Source organism: Lepisma saccharinum, chromosome 17 (genome assembly GCF_977018435.1).
Source record: "Lepisma saccharinum chromosome 17, izLepSacc3.1, whole genome shotgun sequence".
Lineage (NCBI taxonomy): Eukaryota > Metazoa > Arthropoda > Insecta > Zygentoma > Lepismatidae > Lepisma > Lepisma saccharinum.
The window spans coordinates 31,066,445-31,089,591 of NC_139245.1; the positions used below are offsets into that span (position 1 = coordinate 31,066,445).

At 36.6% G+C, this 23,147-nt stretch overlaps 1 protein-coding gene across 2 annotated transcripts in view; it reads left to right on the forward strand.

Annotated features, from left to right (window-relative positions):
- The window catches only part of LOC146001659 (uncharacterized), a 35,010-nt gene extending 14,772 nt beyond the window's left edge, over positions 1 to 20,238 (forward strand). Inside the window, exons 3-9 of one of the 2 annotated variants that reach the window (XM_083139273.1) lie at positions 536 to 940; positions 2,652 to 2,835; positions 4,666 to 4,733; positions 6,236 to 6,376; positions 12,995 to 13,114; positions 14,040 to 14,171; positions 18,250 to 20,238. In XM_083139273.1, coding sequence (XP_082995399.1) covers positions 536 to 940; positions 2,652 to 2,835; positions 4,666 to 4,733; positions 6,236 to 6,376; positions 12,995 to 13,114; positions 14,040 to 14,171; positions 18,250 to 19,259 — 2,060 coding nt within the window. In that variant the 3' untranslated portion in view covers positions 19,260 to 20,238. The remainder of the gene's footprint in view (positions 1 to 535; positions 941 to 2,651; positions 2,836 to 4,665; positions 4,734 to 6,235; positions 6,377 to 12,994; positions 13,115 to 14,039; positions 14,172 to 18,249) is intronic. The other variant, XM_083139274.1, reaches the window with a different exon arrangement.
- The last annotated feature ends 2,909 nt before the right edge of the window (positions 20,239 to 23,147 follow it).

Consider the following 23,147-nt stretch of genomic DNA (forward strand, 5'->3'; position numbering starts at 1 on the left):
ACTTCATTTGTCAGAAGAGGTCCAGTCACAGCCGTGCCACCTGGTGATTGTTACATGGAACCACTTCCAAGGACATGTGTGTATGTACAACACATATTAGGCGACTAAATAACACCCAATTTGCATGTTTCAATAGCACAGTTTGAGAATTAAAAAGTCAATCCTGAAACTTTTCTGACAAAGGTTATATATTGCCAGAAAATGTTAGCAAATTATGTGAAATTGCTTCATTTACTGTTCAGAAATAATTAATTTTTAATTAAATCTTCAGAACAAAATTCCCAAACTTAAGCCCAAGTCCCAATGAGCTACATCTCTTACTATACCACCTCACAGGATGCTACTGAGCTATTATTTTTTGTGTTTTAACTTGCTAGGAATCTAGGTTTTGCAACTAGAACATGTTCTATTTTGCCACCATCCTGACTTGATACTGGGAGCAGCCAGTCAAAATCCACATCGATCACACTGTAATCTCTGCATGTTCCAAAGTACAGTGCAATTGGAGACTGCATAATATTATTATTTTCTGCAGATCAAAGAGTTCCTGTGATGTCTACAACAACAGACCCAGTTCCCCAGTCTTTAATAAGCGTTGTTAATTTTGCAAGTGAGGTACGAACGTCGGAAGCTGACGGAACCTTGGAACTTGGATCTGCCATGGGAGGTGCAGACATCATGGGTGCCCCTGAACACTCTCTCCTCACAGTGGAGGAAGATGTGGGAGGGGGAGAGAGGGACAGTGGGGGAGGAACTAAGTATCGAAAGAGCAAATCACGGCCCTACGTCCGCTTGTCTAATGCAGAGATAAAGCCTGAAGTGAAGCCCGACATTGACAAGCAACCTCGGCCAAGAAAAAAACACAACTGCTCCATCCCGGACTGCACATTTTCGACGTATTATGCCAAGGATCTTGTCAGACATATGAGAAAGCATACAGGTAATAAGAAGCATGAATATGTTTTAATACTCAAGTATTTAGAGCATGCACTTCATTTGATGTTAATATGGATTGTGGACCTTCATCGTAGAGTGGTCAGCAAAAGCACTACAAAGCCAAAGGTCCCAGGTTCGAACCGTGGTTAACCCTTTCCAGACAGAACTGAAAATAGTTTTATTTGCTGGTTTTTAAAAAAATCATATAAAATATGTTGTTCAGTGTGTTATTATTTGACTTTTTTTTTTCTAAAATCTACACCACTTTATCTTTAAACAGATGTGTTACATTTATGATATTTTTCTGCAACAATTTTTTGAAAGTAAAAAAATATACAACATTGCTTAAAAGTTGCTGAAAACATATTGTGAATAGCTAATATAAAATTAATTCATGAAAATAATGTACGAACTTTCTATTAGGATCGAAATCATCACTAAGTGTGAAATCTGAAGTGGAACCATCCTAAGAAATTTCCACAATGTGGGTATAAATTATGAAATGCTATTTTGAAGAGCATGAACCAACATGCAACATAATTTGACACAAGTGCAAGTAAAATTCGGCAATGAAGAAAACGTGACATATACCAGTTGAAAGAGAAGGTTACAACCCTTGTGTGCAAGAGACAGGTTGTGATTATAGCCTGCCTTGTTCATCCTGTCACCCATCTAGCCCATTGCTCATCCGGAAAGGGTTAAGGCATGGTTTGTCCTATCACCCATTTCATGAATTCATCATCACAATTTACCCAAGAGATAGAAAAGTGAGATAGAATTACCATAAGTAAAAGGATAGGAATCCCTACTTATTCTGTGAGAGTATTTTTGCATTTTCCTATAATTTTTGAAAAAGGGTGTTCTCTGTGAATTTGTTACACATTTTATAAAGTGGTTTCATCTTTGAATTTAAAAATATTCTTAATACAGAAAAGCTGTAGAAAGTTTTAGAAGAAAATACTACATGCCTTCTTGAAAGCTACTCAAAATATAATGAGAAAAGGCCAAGGGTAAAATTCTAGACAAGTTCACTTCAGACATCTGCTTGAGTATGTTCTGCTATCATATTTTATATGCTCCTGGGCATATGTTGAAGTACCACACCAAATCTCATATGTCCTGAACCCTTATTTTATATAGGGGGAAAAAGATTTTCTTTGATGTGATTGTTCTAGTACCAGTGTAACGCAGCATTATTACACATAGAAAAAAAAGACAAAAAGTATTTAAAACATTGAAAATGATTCTTAAGAAGTTCTTCAAATGTCAAGAATGAAGAGTAGATAAATTGTACATATTTCTTACGTTGTAGAATTATTCCTCGTGTAGTTTATGGTCATTACAACCATTTAAGGAAGTGTTTAAATGCTTAAACTGTGAGAGGAAGAATTATTAGTAATAATAATAGCTCCAATTATAATAGCTGGAATTTTATATGTTCTCACACTTATACTATTGAAAAATATAATATACCAGTGTAAATGTAAATTATACATTATTATTTCATAATATATCTTTACCTACCTGGAAAGTCTGTAAATATATGTTTAAAGAATTGATGAGATGTTATGTTAACTTATGTTCTGCTAGGGTAATTAGAAGAAAAATAACACCTAATTAAATTAATATGTACTTAATTAAATATCTTAGTATGATTTCAATTATACTTCTGTACCAGTCTTCAGATTGTTAAATTGTTAACTTCTTCTTTTTAGGTGAACGACCATTTCACTGTGAAACATGTAACAGGTGGTTCAGCAGAGGAGACAAACTACAAACACACATGCGGATCCATCTAGGAGAAAAACGTCACCGCTGTAATCTATGTGAATATGCTGCTGTGGATAGTGGAAGTTTACGAAAACATATGAGAATTCATACCAACGAAAGACCTTACAAGTAAGAATTCTGTAAATTTCTGATATTATATAGAGTATTGGTTCCTCAAGTATTCATAATTAATTAAATCAGAATCTCACGTGTGCTGCTACCTCCGTTTGGTGCAAGGTACATAAATCTTAATTTTAAACCTCCCGCTAGTATCTACAGGGTAGGGTTCTTTGTAGACAACGAAACCAGACAGGATGCCTTCCAATGGAGACTTTTAAACGCATATATTATATAAACAAGGATACATGGAAATAGAATATTTACATGATGAGTTACTTTTCTCTATAATTCTCATCTACAGCCAAGTTTTTTAAAAAAATAAAAATGTTAAAAAACTTACGTGAGTGAGTATAAAAGTTTTGCAGACGACGTTTCACGAAGCTATGCTTTGCTTCCTCAGGTCACTTATCAGTATTTAAAATACTTCGTCAAGAACATAAGACGACGGTAACCTGAACGAAGCCTGGATTCACATGTTTAAGCGATGGGAAAATAATAGGAGTGAATCTGTTAAATTCCATGTCACGCCGGAAGTGACCCGCGCTGCTTCTGAGTCTGTGGATTTTTCATTGGAAGGAATGTAGCATTTGTATGCTACTACAGCCACTCCTTCAATATGGTAGTACGGGCACTAAACTTTTAGATTTATTTCTTAGCCTACATGGCATTTTTAACTTCAGGTATTTTTAATTCCATATCCTATCACCCCCTTTTAACCTAATCCTGGATTTCTTATGTTCTTGACGAAGTATTTTAAATACTGATAAGTGACCTGAGGAAGCGAAGCGTAGCTTTGTGAAACGTCGTCTGCAAAACTTTTATACTCACTCACGTAAGTTTTTTAACATTTTTATTTTTTATATATTTAGTGAGTAAACGCACAGTTTTCCATAATAGCCAAGTTTTATCTCAAAATGTTTTTTATTATTTCTTTTCTTCAATTTGTATATTCTTCTATCTTGACTTCCATCTTAATGGACAGTCTGGATCTGGACTTCCTTCTTAATGGATGGTCTGGATCTGGACCTCCTTCTGGATTTCCTTCTATTTCAGCTTTTTGACAATTTATGAATTCATATATCCTTTTTCCAGCTTTTTCCCTTAAGCTTTGGGAAATATACTAATCTCCTCCCTTGCGGCTGTGATTGAAACGCGCCAACACTAAATATTTGCAACAATGTGTATACTTGGTGCCAAATGATTGACACGCACATCCAAGTAGGTGCTATGGCTGAAACGTCCAACCAAAAGTGCTGTGGGGCGTCGACTGGAGCGTGCCGCCACTGGGGTAAACAAAATTTCCACTATGGGAATGGTAAATCAATCAGACAGATGCAAGATCTGTTCAAAGACACAAACTTGTATCAGTGCTTTGACTTCTTTAATTTTCGTATTAACTTACATACTTTCTGTCAAATTCAATAGATGGCCATCCAAATTGTTCGTTGGTATTGTGAAATGTTGCAATAATTTACCTCAGTGAGTTCTGTGCATCAATACACACGATTTGCAATTTTTTTTCCACCTTTGGCAACACTTTGCTTATTTGTTATTAAAACATGCATGTTCTTACATGTTTGTCTCTCTAAATTTTCCCAATATACAGGCCATTCTCTTGGCAGAAAGCATTTCTTCTCATTCCGTTTCGCTTACGGTCGTAAACACCGTGTTGTGTGACTTTTCGGACACTCGTTATTTTGGAAACTCAGTTTGTATTAATCCTGAAAGGAAACAACTTGATTATGATCTATTTACTAAAGTACTTGTAAATTCTGCTTGAATGTAAAAATATTTACCTCGTGAAGAAAGTACTGCAATGAACACTTTTTTTGTTTTCAGGTGCCAAATTTGCCCATATCGTGCAAGAGATTCATCTCAACTTGTGGTGCATTTGAGAACGCATACAGGTAGTTTAACTTATAAATTTGCTGTCATTGCTAATGAATGAAATGTTGTACTTGACACTGATGGTATCATGGAAATGTCATTACCTTGTAATCAGAGGGACCTGGATTTGATACCTTGTGGTGGCACATAGTGGTTTGTATCCATCTATAAAACTGTAGTTCAGTCTCAATTACTGAGAGGGAGAGGGGTTTAGACCTCTGTTTTCGTTTTAGACATGTTCCTTCCAGTTAGATAAACCCAGAGATTCATGTCTTACGTTACTATAATCCTCTTTATATTGAATTGGACTTTAAACCACTAATGGAGTGTGTGTGTTATGAGGCATTCAGTAATCTGTATAATACACAGATATAGGGTTTGCATGAGAAGATTGCCTTGGAAGATTACCGTATTTACGCGTGTATAATGCACACCCTGGTTTTTGATGGGGAGAAGAAACAAACACTTATGTCTCGAATATAATGAGCAGTACAATTCAGGTTCAAGAAATGACTTTCGTAGTTGTAGGTTGTAAAACTATTGCTATGCCGATCAAGAGTGAATTACATCATACTTATTCAAAACCTGTTGCTATGCGGACCAAGAGGAGAATATTGTCTTGTGTATACAATGAGTCATCAATCCATGCAAACTCCTAAAGCTTTCACTTGTGCAATCAAGTTTATTCTTTAGTAGAAGAATATTATGGATTTACAGTGCCCAGGAAGTTATTTGCTATTATTTCTTGCCTGATAAATACCGCTGATTCACATTCTGTGTGACATTAAGTGCACGATAGAATTATGCCAGAATGGCACAGTGCTGCTTTTTTTCTTGGTGTTGCATAACATGCCGATGCAAAGTGAAAAAGCATGTGGAGTGGCATTTCACTTTTATAGTGTATTTTTGAAAATTATTATTACTAAAGGAATCCAACTTGGTAATTTGTATTTGCGCCTGTTGATATATATTTGTTATACGCAGTGGTATAGTGAAAACATGTGTGATTTAATTGTTGGCTGTCCGAATTATTCCATGCATAATATGCACCACAGTTTTTGGAGGCAAACATTTTGGAAAAAAGTGAGCATTATACATGAGTAATGACATGTTGAGTGGGAGAACCTGTACAATGACCTCCAATCAAGTGTTGATATGTTTTCCTCAAAGTATTACTTTTGGTCTTCCACAGAAAAAATGCTGCTAAATAGTATCATATCATCCCATCTTTAACTTATTTTTGTGTTATCGTTTGTGTCTTGTGGTTATTCTGTTCATTGTTGACAATATCAGCATAATATGGCCATTTATGCTGAAATTTTCTCAAATAAATGAGTATATGGTGTTGAAGTAATTTATTATTTTAAGAATGAAACTGTTATTCATTAAAATTTTGTATTAAATTCTCGCCATTTTTATGAAAGAAGTACACGATCAATTATCAGTATTTGTAGTTTTTCAAATTTCATATTGGTTCATCACCCTTGTGTACACGTTACAAATGTAAAATTGTACTTTACAGGTGACAATCCTTTCCTTTGTTCATATGCTTCTTGCTCTGCTGCTTTCAAGACAAGCTCGGATTTGAAAAGACATACTCGGATGCATACAGGGGAAAAACCATATTCATGCAGTATGTGTGATTACAAGTGTGCCATCAAGTGTAAGTATAATTGAGATTGTCCTTATATTTTGGGTCTTTGTTATCTTTGTTAATGGCAGATAGAAGTAATCGTGTTTGACAAATTTAGAATGTGGAATGGATTTTTGAATGGTTCCTTTTTCCATGTTGCTCTCTTCTTGAAAACTTAATAATTTTAGAGGTTCAGCATTTCCATTGTCTATAGGTTGCTTGATAGCTCTTGAAGGCAGGCGATATCATGTCATATTTAGAGGTGAAATTCAATTACATGTAGAAGAAAAATGAGCTAATATTGGTGTTCATAATATAGTGTACTTTTCCCCAATATAGTGTACTTTTGTCTTCTCGTTTAATATCTAAGAAACTAAAAGTTAAAATATACAGGACAGAAATTTTTCCTGTAGTATTATATGGGTGTGAAACTTGGTCCCTTACATAGAAAGAGGAACATAAATTGAGAGTATTTGAAAATAAGATCCTTAGGAAAATATTTGGACCTAAAAGGGATGAGGAGACAGGTTACATAATTTAGAACTACATCATTTGTAACAAACTGATAATGTGCAGATTGCTCACAATTAAATACCAACTCAAGGTTAAAAGATTAAAAATCTTACGTGTGTGAGCATGAGATTTTTCGAACTACGTTTCGAAGGTTATACTACCGCCTTCTTCAGGTTGAAACGATGTTTTCAGACACCTGACATGGTGCCTCATCGAGAAAGTGATGGTTGAGGATTTAGGTTAAAATGGTATAGGAAAGACACTTTCTAAAAAAGAAATACGTGTTCAGACAATCCTGTCTTGGGTATACCCTCCTTTACATCTTTATCGTGCTCGCCCACCTAATTTGCATACTCCTCCCGGTCTGTCCCACGTATTCCTTTCCGCATTCACATACTATCCTCTACACTCCCTTTTGCTCTTCAGGGTTATCGCACCTATCTCCCCTCCCTTTCTTATAAGACGTGAAGTGTTTTTCAATGCTCCGAGGTGCTCTCACACCACATTTTATCCCGTATCCCCTTACGGATTTTTCAATTTTCTCAGAAACACCCTTAAAATATGGAATCCCGACAAAATACATGTTCTTTTCACCGTTTCCTACCTCCGTTTTATCTTCATCTTCATCTTTATCCTTTTGTGATAGTTCTTGTCTAACAATCTTTTTTGCTTCCCTAGCTACTTTTTCCATGTCGCGGATGGTATATCCATTCTTTATACCCACCTTCTTTATCCATTCTTCTTCTTTTTCTTTCTCTTTTTCGTCATTGCACAGCCTTTCGGCATGAATGAAAAAGTTAAGAAAAACATTTAACTTAGTTCTATTGGAATGTTGGGATCTCTTATGGAGGTACAGCTCGCCAGCCAACGGTTTATGAAAGACCCTGGTTACAATCCGTTGTCCGGTTTTAGTAACGCATAAGTCTAGAAAGTGGATCTTTCCGTTTTCTAGATCTTCTCTGGTAAAACCAATTCTGGGATCTTGCTTGCCCAATTGGTTGAAAATGCTATCAAGTTTGGTTTCCTTCCCTATGATGAGGATGTCATCTATGTATCTCCCATAGTATTTTACCCCTCCCCCCCACATGCTCCATGGTGGCTTTTTCTACATAGTGCATGAAGATGTTGGCCACGAGGCCGGAAATGGGGTTACCCATGGCCAACTCTTCATTTTGTCGGAAAATTTTATCGTTAACGTAGAAGTAATTGTACCCTGTAATGAGAAAGAACCACCTGACATATTCCCAGGAGAGATCCCAACATTCCAATAGAACTAAGTTAAATGTTTTTCTTAACTTTTTCATTCGTGCCGAAAGGCTGTTCAATGATGAAAAAGAGAAAGAAAAAGAAGAAGAGTGGATAAAGAAGGTGGGTATAAAGAATGGATATACTATCCGCGACATGGAAAAAGTAGCTAGGAAAGCAAAAAAGATTGTTGTATAAAGAATGGATATACCATCCGCCACATGAAAAAAGTAGCTAGGAAAGTAAAGAAGATTGTTGTATAGAGAATGGATATACCATCCGCGACATGGAAAAAGTAGCTAGGAAAGCAAAAAAGATTGTTAGACAAGAACTATCACAAAAAGATGAAGATGAAGATAAAATGGAGGTAGGAAATGGTGAAAAGAACACGTATTTTGTCGGGATTCCATATTTTAAGGGTGTTTCTGAGAAAATTGAAAAATCCGTAAGGGGATACGGGATAAAATGTGGTGTGAGAACACCTCGGAGCATTGAAAAACACTTCACGTCTTATAAGAAAGGGAGGGGAGATAGGCGCGATAACCCTGAAGAGCAAAAGGGAGTGTACAGGATAGTATGTGAATGCGGAAAGGAATACGTGGGACAGACCGGGAGGAGTATGCAAATTAGGTGGGGCGAGCTCGATAAAGATGTAAAGGAGGGTATACCCAAGACAGGATTGTCTGAACACGTATTAGTTAACCGGCATAAGATCACCAAAAGAGAAGTCATTAGGAAGATTAGCAATAAACTGGACAGGAATGTGTATGAGGCAGCCTATATATGCGCGGATAATAGGAATAAACTCAATATGGATGATGGGAACTTGGAAGACTGCTGGATAAACTTTTTTAAAAAATGGGATAAAGCCGCAGGGAGTAGAGACGAGATGGGCTTCCATTTTACCCCTGAGGTTAGGAAAGCACCGAGGTGGAATTTGAATTCACCTTGGATTGATGACTCACGAGCCCCAGTTGAGGAAAGACCGGGTGGAGGAGTTTTCCTTCTCCAGGTATGAGCTGACACCGTGCATTTGCCTACCCCGAGCACCGATCGGCAGTTTGCCTTCATCAGCTTTGGACATTCTTTTGTTTTTATAGAGTATTGCACGGTTTTAGTATATGTATTTTACATTTCTTTCTTAGAAAGTGTCTTTCCTATACCATTTTAACCTAAATCCTCAACCATCACTTTCTCGACGAGGCACCATATCAGGTGTCTGAAAGCATCGTTTCAACCTGAAGAAGGAGTTTCGAAACGTAGTTCGAAAAATCCCATGCTCACACACGTAAGTTACTGATTTTTAATCTTTTAACCTTTAGTTGGTTACATAATTTGTATTCATATCCAGATATTATTAGAATAATTAAATCAAGAAGACTTAGGTGGCCAGGCCATGTGGAACGAATGGGAGAGAAAAGAGGAGTTTACAGGATTCTTGTTGGGAAACCTAATGGTAAGAGACCTGTAGGAAGGCCAAGACGAAGATGGAGGGACAACGTTGAGATAGACCTAAAGGAAATCGGTAGGGATGGAAAAGAGTATATAGATCTTGCTCAAGATAGGGAAAGATGGAAGGCCTGTGTTGCTGCAGCCATGAACCTTCAGGTTTAAGAAGGCTAGAGAGTTAGTTACTTTTCCCCAAGTTGTTTTCTTCTTAAAACACCTGTAAACTGCATTTCTGCAGGCCAATGAGGTTCAATCATCTGAACCTACAGCTAGTATAATCCTCTGTAGCAGTGTGTTTCATTCTTATATGTGCTGAGTGCTCCTTTACAACTTCAGCTTTTAACCTGGATAAGGAGATATTAGTCCTCGGACACCTGCTGATTGTAGTTATTGTAAAAGGATGTTCCGTATATATGCCAAGTGTAAACAGCATACATAAGTGCTGATGCAACCACAATTTTCACTTAATTTATTAATTCTTAAAGACCGCAGATTTGGTCATCTCTGTAATACACAGAGAAGACTGTTAGGAGGATTATTTTACAGTAGCTAAGCTACTTTACTGTTGGCACCAAGTTCTCAAAATTCCCAATGGACTTTTTCTGAAACTCAGACATGCTAGCCATTTTCTAATGTGTTGCAAAGATGTCTGCAATGCAGGCCCGTAGCTAGAATTGGTCTCCAGGGAGGGCTTTGAAAACCAAGTCCATTTTTCAAAAGTTTTTCAGTATTAAATGAAGGTAAATTATGTGTGTGTGTGTTGGCGTATATGAGAAATTTCATTCAAATACTACATTTTTCTATCTTTTAAAACATCACTTGAAATGTTTGACTGCTACTGAAATCATCCCTTATACACTCCATACTACTTTTGATGATACAGATATTTATATCACACAAGAAAAATGCACAATGTTCAGTCATAGTGCCTACAGTACATTCCACCCCCCAGTGGAAGCAAGGAAACTCTCCCTCATTCCAAAAACTTGGGGAGTTCTTGACCTTTGATGCAGATGTGGAGGCAATTTGCAAGATAACGTCCAAGTCACAGATATCTGTCTAACCGGAAGGCTGCAACAGGGCAGCAAAGGTGCAGATAAAGAAACTTCCATATGAAGGAACTTTCTAAATTCTGGAGAAGAGAATCTTCGAAATACTTTCCACTATTTAGACTTCCGGTCATAAACAAGATGAATGAATGTAATAGTTGCTGCACATGTTCTGTGAATTTATCCTTCACCAAAGTTGTGAGCAAAATAATAATATATGCTGTCTACATTTTCACTCTTCACTGCAAACAAATTATGGAAAATATTTTTATCTAATGTGAATGGGGCTGATGACAGTTCCACTGGGGTTGTCTAAGCTCCCCTTGGCCCCTGCCTGGCTACGGGCCTGCTACAATCGTCAGAGTTGCATGAATATTTTCTGCTCCTTATGTATGATTTCAGCTAAGCTTGTACCCTTTCAGCATGCAGGTTATACAAATATTTAAAGACTTTGGGGATTAGTAGTATTTATGAATTAGAACCATAAATAACATAATATGTGGTGATCAGTAGACCTCTGATATTTAGATTCTAAAACGTGTTCTTTTTGGTTCTTAAAATAGGCTATAAAAATCCTAAAATAGGTTCTAAAAATCTTAAATTAGGCTCGAAAAATCCTGAAGTAGGTTCCAAAAAACTTAAAAGTGGTTCAAAATTCTTGAATATTACTGATTAGGTGCAATCATTAAAAACAAAATTTCCAAAGAACCGAAGAAATTTTAATAGGTGTATGTAACATCTATAACAACCAAATATTAATTCTCCAACCAAATTTTCATTTGGACACATCATTTTCAAAATTATCCATAAATTATTGGAGTACTATACTTGTGCTAGTAGCAAAAGACACTTCTTGATGTGAAGAATGATTTACACTCACTGGGAATTGAATTCTGGGAATTGTGCGTAAATTATTGGCTCCACTGCATGAATTTTTCTCCGTAGACGTGATAAATTGCAACTTTTATTAATCCAAGTCCCATTGAATTTAAACATATTTATAAATGCGCTGAGGCAAATTTTTCACACTTTAGTATATTTGTGCATGTATGGGCGGTAAGAGGCGGTAATACATAAGTTTGAAACAGAGAAAAAAATCTGCTTCTACCCTTGAATTTTTGGAAATTTCACCTTGAAAACCGGACATTATAGTTGAATTTTATTGTGGTCCTAGAGTGGCCACCCTCAATCCATAACAATCTTTTTCATGTTATCCATAGTCAAACTCTACCTCTTGTCTTTGACGATCATCTTACATGCTGAAAATTGTTTTTTCAACAAAAAACATAACCAGTGGTGCAAATCTGAATGCTCAATCTGAACGCAAGGTGTGAATTACACAAAGCACCGAACTGACACGAAAGTGAGCAGAGGTTTGCACTTTGAACCATGCAGATAACACTGGTGCCAGTTTAGAGCCTTCAAAAAAAACATCATGGATTTCAAGGGAAATTGACAGGAACTATGTTTCAAACATGTTTGTCATTGAATTTTTTCGGTACCAAACCGAGCAAATAACTCCGATATAAAAATCCTGAAAAAAGGTTTGATTTAGACACATGAACATAAAATAGGTTCTAACGCAATAATATGTTATTTTAGGCACTATAAAACTTCATCAGTTGTTGTGTTTTTTAATGAAACACTGACATAACTTGCTATTTTTTTATTTACCTGCAAAGGAAAAAAAAGGTTAAAAACATAAAATCCTAGGTCTAGTGATTAGGCACATATCTAGAAATATATTTGTGTGTGTGTGTGTGTGCGGGGGGAGGGGAAGGGGGTTGCCTCAAAAATAATAACAACAACAACATTAATAATCATGTTATATGTTAATATAATTTATAGGTGTATTCATAATAATATGTAGATTAATGAATATTGTATTGTTATTATTACATGATTAGGTCAAAAGATGGTTTAAGAACAGAGATATAACAACTCATATTCATTATCTAGCTTACGTGTAGATAAGATTATTAAAATTTGTATAAAAGCAACCATCCTGGCAAGGAAATTTTTCGTTAAAAAGATGAAGAATTGAATATTTATTGGATAATAAGAAGGTTGATGACAGGTAGTTCCTAATTAATATTTTATGCATATATTTACAATTAGTAGTTTGCATTCAAAGCCGTATATTCCAATCTAACCCTTGTCTTCCAGTAAGTTCAGCGGAAATGAATAACCATTGATTATACAACAAGTGCTAAACAAGTATATTTTCATTCTTTAATTTTATTACTTGATAATTCTTCAGAGGGAGAATCCATACCCCATGGAACCTGTCCCTGCCCAGGTTGACTTATGAAATCAGTGTATTTATAGTTTTGATTTCCTCTTGTGCTTAAATTTCATGAATCTCTTAGCTGATTATAAATTTTCATTTCAGCAAACCTAAAGGTTCATATGAAACTGAATCACACAGATGCTAAAACGTTCTCATGTTTACATTGTAAATTTTCTGCAAGCTCAAGAAGAGTTCTAAAGGATCACCAGAAAACACATGCAGGTAGGTTTTACATAGTAGAGTCTGATAAATTGGAATGTATGTGTGTTTCAATATCCTTTTTACTTGCATTTAGTGAAATAAAAACAAGTAAGGGTTATATTTAAAGGAAATAGGAAGTATTTTGAAGTAAATTGACAAAAGAAGATTAATTTTCAATATATTGTCCTGCTTCTGTTTCTTCAGTCAGTGAATCTTTGTAAGTGAATGTTTCCTTTCATGACTGACATTTTCTAGCACTGCCTTTACTTCTTAGATATATGTATTTAAACATAGAAAGCAACATAAGTCCATGGGAGGTGGGTGCAAGCATAGACACAGGAGAAATTAGATAGAATCACTCCTTTCTTCAGCAGAGTGACAGTACATTCAAAAAGTAAGCATGAAATATTCTAGTACATTCAAAAAGTAAGCATGAAATATTCTAAGTGAAGTGGAACCGTCACTTCAGGTATTCAGGACACTTTATCCTTGAATAGAGCATTCTGTGAGAACTGGAATGTGTGAAATTTTAAATAGCATGAAACATGCCTTTCTGTTCATATTTGCATGTATTAAGGGGATATGAGCATAATATTTCCTTTCAGTGTAAGGAAGTTTCAGTTTTATATGCTGAGAAATGTTGGCTTTTCTTCTCGTTTTGTAGTTATATTCCATGGTAACTTTCTTTAATTATCACATTCATAAATTACTATCTTTTTAACTGTTATTCAAGCTTTTCAATTCAAAATCTTAATGCCGGAAACTGCCTTAATTGTAATGTTGGAAAACTTCTAGGTTTGCTCATTTTTAATCTACATTAAGTAGATTCAAGGGTAAAAGGAAAAAAATTATAGATAAATGTTTGCATACTGATGAACGTATGACTTCTTTTATAATATTTTGCATATGCTAAACACAATTAACACTTTTTTCCTGGATATTTCAGAGGACTTGCTAAAGTGTAACATATGTGACTACACATGTGTTTATCGTACAGCTTTAAGAAGTCACCTAAAAGTTCATTCAGACGAAAAACCATTTTCATGTAAGGAATGTTCTTATTCGTGTAAACAGCTTGGTAAGTATGTAGATATAGTGTTTCATAAGTTTATGTAAATCAAATCAATCATCCAGAAAAATCTGTCGGTCAATAATTTGTTGAAATTGGCCATTTCTTGAAGCATTGGTTGGCAACACTAACAAAGAACACACATTTTTTTTTTATTTATAAGAAATACATATGGGACAGATTAATGGGTACTCTATTGGTATAAGCTGTTATAAGTATATTGGTGCATTGGTTTATCAGCAAAATTAACAACAATTTTACTGATCTGATATACTAGGGACGTTCAATATATAAGTTTCCCTGTGCTCTAAAATATTGTATAAAGCAATGCCATTAAAAAGAAGCACATGGTTGACAAGCGCCATCCTTCGTCTACAAGGAACAACAATTGATTCATTATCAGACGTGAAGGCGCATGCGCTGAAGGGCGAAAAGTAAATGCTTGTTCAGAAAATGCGGGCTCGCGTCATAAGGAGTTCAGAAGCATGGATGCTAAGGCCGTTCTGCTTATGAACTTTTTGGAACGAGGAAGAACAATTCATGCTGACCGTTATTGTCAAACATTGGATAAACTGAAAAATGCAATTCGACATAAGCGACCAGGTCTCCTGTCAGCTGGTGTCATTCTTCTTGACGATAACACTCGCCCCCACTCAGCAGTGCAAACACAACACAAAATTGAAGAATTGGGGTGGGAACGGCTGCCCCACCCTCCATACAGACCCGATTTAGTGCCGAGTGATTTCCATCTTTTTCCGGTGTTAAGGTCTGAATTGCAAGGTTACCATTTCGAAACAGATGAAGAAGTGAAGCGTAAAGTGCTCAATAGCCAGAGCCCTGATTTTCTTGCAAAGGGTATGTACAAATTGGTGCAACGGTGGGACAAATGCGTGAATCTCTATGGGGATTATGTGGAGAAGTGAGGAAGGATCCTCGTACACATGTATGTATAGTTTTCTAATGTATCTTAAAACTTATCTTCGGAAACTTATATATTGTACAACCCACGTATTTATAAATAATTTACAATTTAGTGCGATATTTTTGTTATGATTTTTAGGATATAAACATATAATATAAATTCTGTACTTTTTTTTTAAAGTAAATGTCAAAATATGCACCTTCTTTTGCATTACAAAAGCTTGGTTTATCTGGTAACACATTTAATAAGGAGGTCAATGAAACCATTTGAAATTTTATATTGGATCGGTAGAATATTGGTTATCGGTATTGGTAAATTTTATATTTGTACTTTATCGGTCAAAATTTCACATTGGCCTATCTCTAATAAGACATATAAAAATAATATTTAAAGAACTGGAGAAGTAAAGTTACTGTAAGAAGGCAAGTAGCTTCTGATCAGCTATTCAGTGTTAGAAGTTTTTCTTTTCCGATCTTTCATGTGTAATGTTATTGGTTCCTTTTAGGTATATGGTCCTTATGTAATTAACTTTCCAGGTGCAATATGTAACATCCTGTAATTTTTTTTTACATTTTTAATTCAGTTGTATATACAGGGTGTTTCTGTGACTATGTTACAGACTTTCAGGGATGATGGAGATTGACCCAAGTAGCAATATGAGATAAGGAACCCATGTCGGAAAATGCACCATTTAAAAGTTATAAGTAGGAAGACAAATTTATGGTAAATAAAAACTGAGGAGAATGGTAAATAAAATGTTAGATCAGCAGTATATACCAGCGGTGTAAAAAAAAAAATTGGCACACACTTTTTCATTATGAAAGGAAACAACATACAAAAGAGCTATAAATTGATAAACTACTTCATTTTTATACACTGTGCACAAGTACTTAGCTGTCCAACCAAAAAGAAAACAACACAAAATTACTTCATTTCTAAATTGCATATCTCAAGTGATTTATTCATTGTATGTATTTAAAGGATATCCTTGCTGTCCAATAATCACTACTGCACATACACAAACACATGTTGAAAATCACATGATGAAACAAAATTCATTCATGACTGAACACAAATGACACCATTGTGTGCCTTGATGTGCGGGAACCGACTAATCTTATCGCTGCTACAGCTAGCAAGTTCAATGAAACTGGAAGTTGAGTAGACATTCGGGGGAAGAAAGGAATGCAGCTTGACAGGAAGCGAAGTTTTCGAACTGAGATTATGTGCATGGGAAATCCCAATTTGCAGCGTCTTCCTGATGTGATTGAAGATAAAACATTCTTCAGCTGCAAGTGGTAGGAAACTTTAGGCAAACATTTCGTTACAAATCGACAGTTTGCACGCACAACCTCGATTGCCTGTTTTTGCGTGTTTTCTACTAATTTGATGATATTTCACGGTTATTTCGCGAAAAATCGTTCATTTCGTGGAAAAGCACACATTTCGCATTACTTCGCGAATAAAACTCATCCATATTTCATCATTGGGGGTGTAGTTACGTGCAGAATGTTCCAAATTGCATCTTTTTTCCACATTTCGCGCATCGCGAAAATTCAATGTCCCTAGTTATAAGCCAAAGCTATTTGGGGTTTCCTATGACAGTGGAATAAGATAACTTAAAGATGTGGCTTGTAGATTTAATACGGACGTTACTACAGTGTATCGTAACACTACAACGAAATCGTTACAGTAATGGTTCATAATGGCAGCCCCAGCGTTGCAAGAAGCTCCATCGTATCCGGTCTGGGGTCATACTGACGATATGGCAAGGATTCTTGCCAACAGGTCCACCTCACTCAAATGGTTGTCGATTGTGTGCTGAGTGGAGGGACATCCCTTGCACCCCCTCCTGACAAGAACCCTGGCTGTCTCTGACATCGTTCAAATGGCTCTGGAAATGTTAGAGCAGATGCATCTTGCGACGCTGTTGTGCCTGCATCGCTGCTGGGGGCTGCCATTTTGTAAAAATACTGTAAGGTTTTGGATGTAGAGTGCTACGATACACTGTAGTAACGTCCGTTTTAAATCTACAAGCTGCATCTTTCAGTTGTCTTAATCCACTATCATAGGAAGATCCAAATAGTTTTGGCTCATAACTTTTTAATGGTGCATTTCCGGACATGGGTTCCTTATCTCAAATTGTTACTTGGGCCAATCTCCATCATCCCTTCAAGTCTGTAACACGGTCACGGAAACACCCTGTATAGTGGGCTCTTTTTAATTTGAACTTGAATAATTAAAATTATTCAGTAATTCAAACAGAAGTTTATTCCCCTTGAAATTTATATTGAAACTAATGTTAAAAATGCATATGTAATTCGAATTTTTGAACCTTTTGTTTGGATAATTCTAAGCCAGCTATTCAGAGACAGCCATAGGGAAGAGAAAGTTTGTTTGCTGGTATGCAGCCTCCATGCTCTCCTCAATAACATGTAATTGGCCACTCCTTTTGTGTACATGTATTTGTTCTTGAATCCCCTTCCCCACTGTGAAAGTTTTCTTATCTGCCCTCAGTTGTCAGTTGTGATTAGTCATTTGCAATGTTAAAGTGTGGAAAAAAGTTCTAATAGAAATGGAAAGAGATGTGAGGATGAAAAGTGTCATTGTTAGAGGGTATGGGATTCTGCCCGAACATATGTTTTCCATAAGATATGGCAATTTCTATGGTAAGGGCCTCTGCATGTTTATTATTTTTGTTTATACTGTAGTATAGTAATTTTGTCTTATTGATTTTCTTTAATAATGTTTATTGTTAATTCGAATTTTGGATAATTCAATTTTTTTTCATGTCCCCTTTGAGTTCGAATTAAAGAGAGTCCACTGTATATATTGAAGATGTAACTAAGACATCTACAAAATGTTGGAAGCATTTTTAAGGTTTTAGTGCTGCTTAAGAAGAAAATGTAAACAATAGTCACCGTTAGTTTTTTGTTGTTTTTTTCTCAAAGGAAAATGTAAACAGTAGTCACCGTTGGTTTTTTTTTTCTCAAAGTGTGAAGGATGTGTTTTGTACAGATTTTATTATGTATAAAAAATTGAAGCTTAAGTGAGCTAAAAAAAAAGAGCTTAAGATTAAGTGCTTCTCATGCGCTAAAATATGGCAACTTACTCCTATATCACTCTTATAAATTTGTTTTGTTAATCTTTAACCTTGCCTTGCAGGCAACCTGAAGAACCATTTCAAAAAGAAACATCCAGAGAAATCTCTGAAGAAGTCCAAGGGCAAGGATGGTTCTTTGCTGAAACAGAATTCCCGCAACTTGAAAGGACCATCTAAGCCATTCTGCGTAAAGTCACACAAGTGCACATTTTGTGATGCTGCGTTTGTTCGTGAAGATTCGTGGCGATCCCACATGAGGCAACACCAAAATCAAGAAGCTGCATCGAATAATTCACCATCGATGTTTGTCATGGCCGATATGCCATGCGAAAATAACTCTGAACAGACGGGTAGAGCTGAAGGTGTTCTGCCTGGCGATAATCAGGAATGTACTGCGGCAAGCGACAATATCCTACCTAATTCATTTGTTATAACGATAGATGGCGTTAGAGCAAATGAGATGAGCAATGAGACTATACGGGATCCAGATAAGCCAAAAGATGGCTTCGAGGACGAGGCAATGGTTATAAATGCTTCGGAAAATTCATACTTGGTTCCTCAAAAAATCAAGAAGGATGGCATGCAGGGTGAGAACATGCAGACAAACTCGCAGCAGCAACCTGTGATTCTCTATGTGCAAAGTGCAATTTCTAGTGACAGTGCTGATGATAACTTACGTAATGCAGAAATATTGGCATCTCTAAATCAAGCGACCTCCGGCATATCGACTGCAGGTCAACTTGAAGTTGGCCAGACACTGTTGGTTACGAGGCCTGGAGGTCAAAGCTCATTGATGACCTTTCCTACGGAACAGGGTACAATCGTAGAACACTTGGCAGCCACTTTACAACCAGGCCTGCAATATGTTCTTTCTGGTCCTGTAGAGGGCATGATCACAACCATTCCTGCCCCAGTTTCAGAGAATAGTGCAATTTCCCCAGTGACAAGTAGTGTTCAAACAATATCCGGTTCGACATCTATCGAGCATCTTGACTGCACGTTACCAATGCAGACTTCTTTGATATCTGTTCAAATGCCAAATGCCAACAATGTCAAGTCAGATGCTTGCTGACATAGCTAATCATGTTCCTTGTTAAGTGTTCATTTTTTCATAATTTTATTGAGAGTAGAAGACTTTTCCAAAAGGTGCCCAAGGATAGGTAGTATAATAAAAGCATATCTAGTAAATTAATAATGGTGAGATGGTAAAATTCTTAACATTAATTCATACGATAGTCGCACCACTTTTTTTTTTGTTGTCATCAAATTTTCAGATTGACCTCAGTCCTTCTTCAGGACTGGAAAACTAATTAAGTAGACATGGTAAAAGGTCAAGGCATGAATAAAATTAGTTTAAATGTTTGAAAAATTCCTAGAACAGGAAATCACTGGATGAGATTTTGGCTCTACAGTCCTTAACTGTCTGTTAACTAAGGTTGAGCTACATGCCAAAGTATCAGCAGTATAGGTATTGGTTTGACTATATTCACCATGGGTATTTTGCAGTTCCATAAAATGCAATGCGACACTTTTGCAGAGTATAATTATAAGGAAATTATGCAAAAATTAGGTGTGACTTTGCAGTCATCCAAAAGTCTCCACATAATACATCCCTGTAACTGCAATGCTGCAAGCTGACGAGGCTCCGACACCTGAACCCATAGCTAGTATAACCTCGTGTAGGGCTTGTGTTGTGTGCTGTCCATATGTGTTTGTGATTTGTCCTTTCATCTTCTTCGTCTTATCACCGTTCATCCTCAAAAGTAGTCAAAGGCGTCAGAAAAGCGAAGTTAAATTCATGAATTCTATCAATCAAAATTCAATTATGAAGAAAATGCATGATTTTGATTATTTGAAAATGTGTTTTGTCATTAATTTATTTCCCAGTGTATTCCTTTGAATATTGTGAAGTAAAACCCTAGTTAATCAATATTCGAAATAACCTTCAATTGGTTCCAACGCTCAAGCATCAATATCGGTATCGGTGGGAATTTGTAAGTGTCGACCATACTTTCAGGCACGTAGCCAGGAGAGGCAGGGGCTGAACCCTCAACCCCCCCCATCCTACAAACATTTTGTTGGCTTATAAACCTGCTGCTTTTTATAATTGTTACATAGCTACAGTGTGGCTGCTGATAACGGATGAAGCCCCTCGAAATAAAATTCTGACTACTGGCCTGCATACTTTTAACCAATTTGACCATGTCTTGCCATTTAAAATTTTATTCCTGAAGATGGATCAAGGTTGACCTGAATGTTTAGATAACAAACCTGAAGAAGGATCAAGGTTGAACTGAATGTTTAGATAAACCTGAAGAAGGATCAAGGTTGACCTGAATGTTTTGATAACAAAAAGGAAGATGTGACTATTTGTGGATTAATATTACAATGTTGACATGTAGTGCAATTTATATGAACTTTTTATCGCATTCGTTTATTTTTATTGTATTGTTTTATACAGAAATGATTCCAAATTTTAATGACGAATACAATTAACTTCTGATTTGCTCATTACACTTTTAAATGTTGACTCGCATTATGAGAACAATTTGGTAGATACATTAAAGAAGAGTATCATACCTCTAGCTAGAAAGCTAGATGAAAGTGACATCAGTAATTGACATTTTTAGAGTGGCTAATACAGACACGAAAAATGCAAATTATCTCAGGACAGTTTTTAATTAAATTAAATTCAAATCAGTTTAAATTTTTTGTGCTGTAAACTACTGGTTCCAATTTCTTGGTCCACTTAGATTGAATTGCTAGCATGCAAGAGGGGAAGGGGTACATCTCTTATGTACATTATATCATGTTTTCTAGATGTGGACTTTATTTTTTAAATACCATTCCTTTGAGTTACGTGTATTTTATATTTGTTGGTATTATTACTACATTTAGCTATGTAGATGTTTTACCTACTACCTAGGTTTTTATGATTCAAAGCAGTTAATTAGATGTTATATTTAGTTGCATGTAACAATATTAATGTTGCTCTTTCTTTCAGTGAACAGACAATTTGTACACAATCACTACAGTTTGTTGGCCAAAAATAGTAGCAATATCACACCAATTAATAAGCCCTGTCCCTGTTGAAAAGCAAAAATAGGGATATTGAAGGAACATGAATAATTTGAAACAAAGTATTATCTGAAGGAAATCAAATTTGGTACCTACAAGAGTCGTTCAAGGTTGACCGGGACTTTTATTTCTGCAGAGGAAATAGGTAGCAGAAGAAACACCAAACTATGTCAGTTTTTCAAAGTATTCTCCGTGCGCGCCGAGGCACCGTTGCCATCGTTCTGTCAGCTCCCGAATTCCTTTGGCGTAGAAAGAACTTGGTTGTTGTCGTAGCCACTGGAGGACATCGCTCCGCAGTGCTTCGTCTGTCGTGAATTTCTTCCCTCCCAGATGGTCTTTAAGGGGTGCAAACAAATGATAATCACTGGGGGCTAAATCCGGACTGTAGGGGGGATGGGGCAGAACTTCCCAGCGCATGTCAGCCAGAGTTGTTGTTGTCACATTGGCCGTGTGAGGGCGGGCATTGTCATGGAGAAGAATGACATTTCCAGACAACATCCCAGGTCTTTTCTTGAGAATGGACTTTCGTACAGCACCACTCAACAATGTGGAGTAATACTGGGCATTAATCGTGCTCCCTTTGTCCAGAAAATTCACATGGATAACGCCCTTCATGTCCCAGAAGACACTTGCCATGATCTTTTCAGCGGACGGCTGCATTTTGCTTTTCTTGGGGGGTGGGGAACCTTTATGCCGCCACTCCATGCTGAGTCTTTTGGTCTCTGGGGTTGAATTGTGCAACCATGTCTCATCACACGTGATGATGGATTGCAAAAATTCATCACCTTCTGCTCAAAACCGATTCAGAAGCTGTTCACAGACAGTCCTGCGTGTCCACTTCTGATCGAATGTCAGCTGGCGGGGAACCCTACTTGCACAGATTTTGCGGAAGCGTAAGTGGTCGTGAATGATTGTCTCAACGCTCCCGACACTGATATTCACCTCGGCAGCAATATCCCGCACTGTTACTCGCCGGTTCTCAAGAATCATTTGCTCAACACGTGTGATATTCACTGGTGTGACTGCAGTCGGGCGAATGGGTCCATGCGCTTCATTTGTCACCAGCTCCCGTCCTTCGCGAAACTGCTCACACCATTCGTACACTCTTGTCCGCGACATCGTTTGTTCACCATACTGTGCTTGCAATCGTTTGAAAATCTCAGCTGGTTTCACTTTCTCCTTCACGAGAAATTTGATTACACACCGCTGCTCCACAGCCACAGACACACTGCTTGCCGCCATGTTCGCTGCAACTGCTGCGCATGCGCGAAATACGTCATGCTGGGTGCTAGTTACTCGCGAAGGAATACATTACGTCACCCGCACGTTTCATCATGATCCGGCTATTCATCGATTTTTTACGTACGAAAATCCCGGTCAACCTTGAACGACCCTTGTATTTAATCTTCTCAAGGAAGGGTTTGCAGCACTGTCAGCCCTTTTGTGATGTTCTTAAATGTATGAAAATTTAATCCCAATTTGCTAAATTTGTTTGTGGGATGTATTGGTACTACTAAGTAACGTTTGCACCCTATTGGATTTTGAAGAGAAAAACATATTTGGAGGTGGGGACCGTTTCAGTACACCCTAAAAGATATCTCATGTCCCAGCTGTGACTTTAACTTGAACCTTTTGGAGATGAAATTATGTTGATTAGACTGAGGATTTATATGCAAATACAAGTTTTCGTACGACTTCAACAAAAATGTAGGTAAATGAAACCATATTGAAGCAAGCCTTTTACTTGAACTTCAACAAAACATCCTATTATTTCACTTTACAATTTTGATAACTTCAATGAAACTTGGATGTCATTATTTAAAATTTCCATATATTTTATCATTTATTGATCTACTGTCTTTTGTTTTTTTATACTATGGTC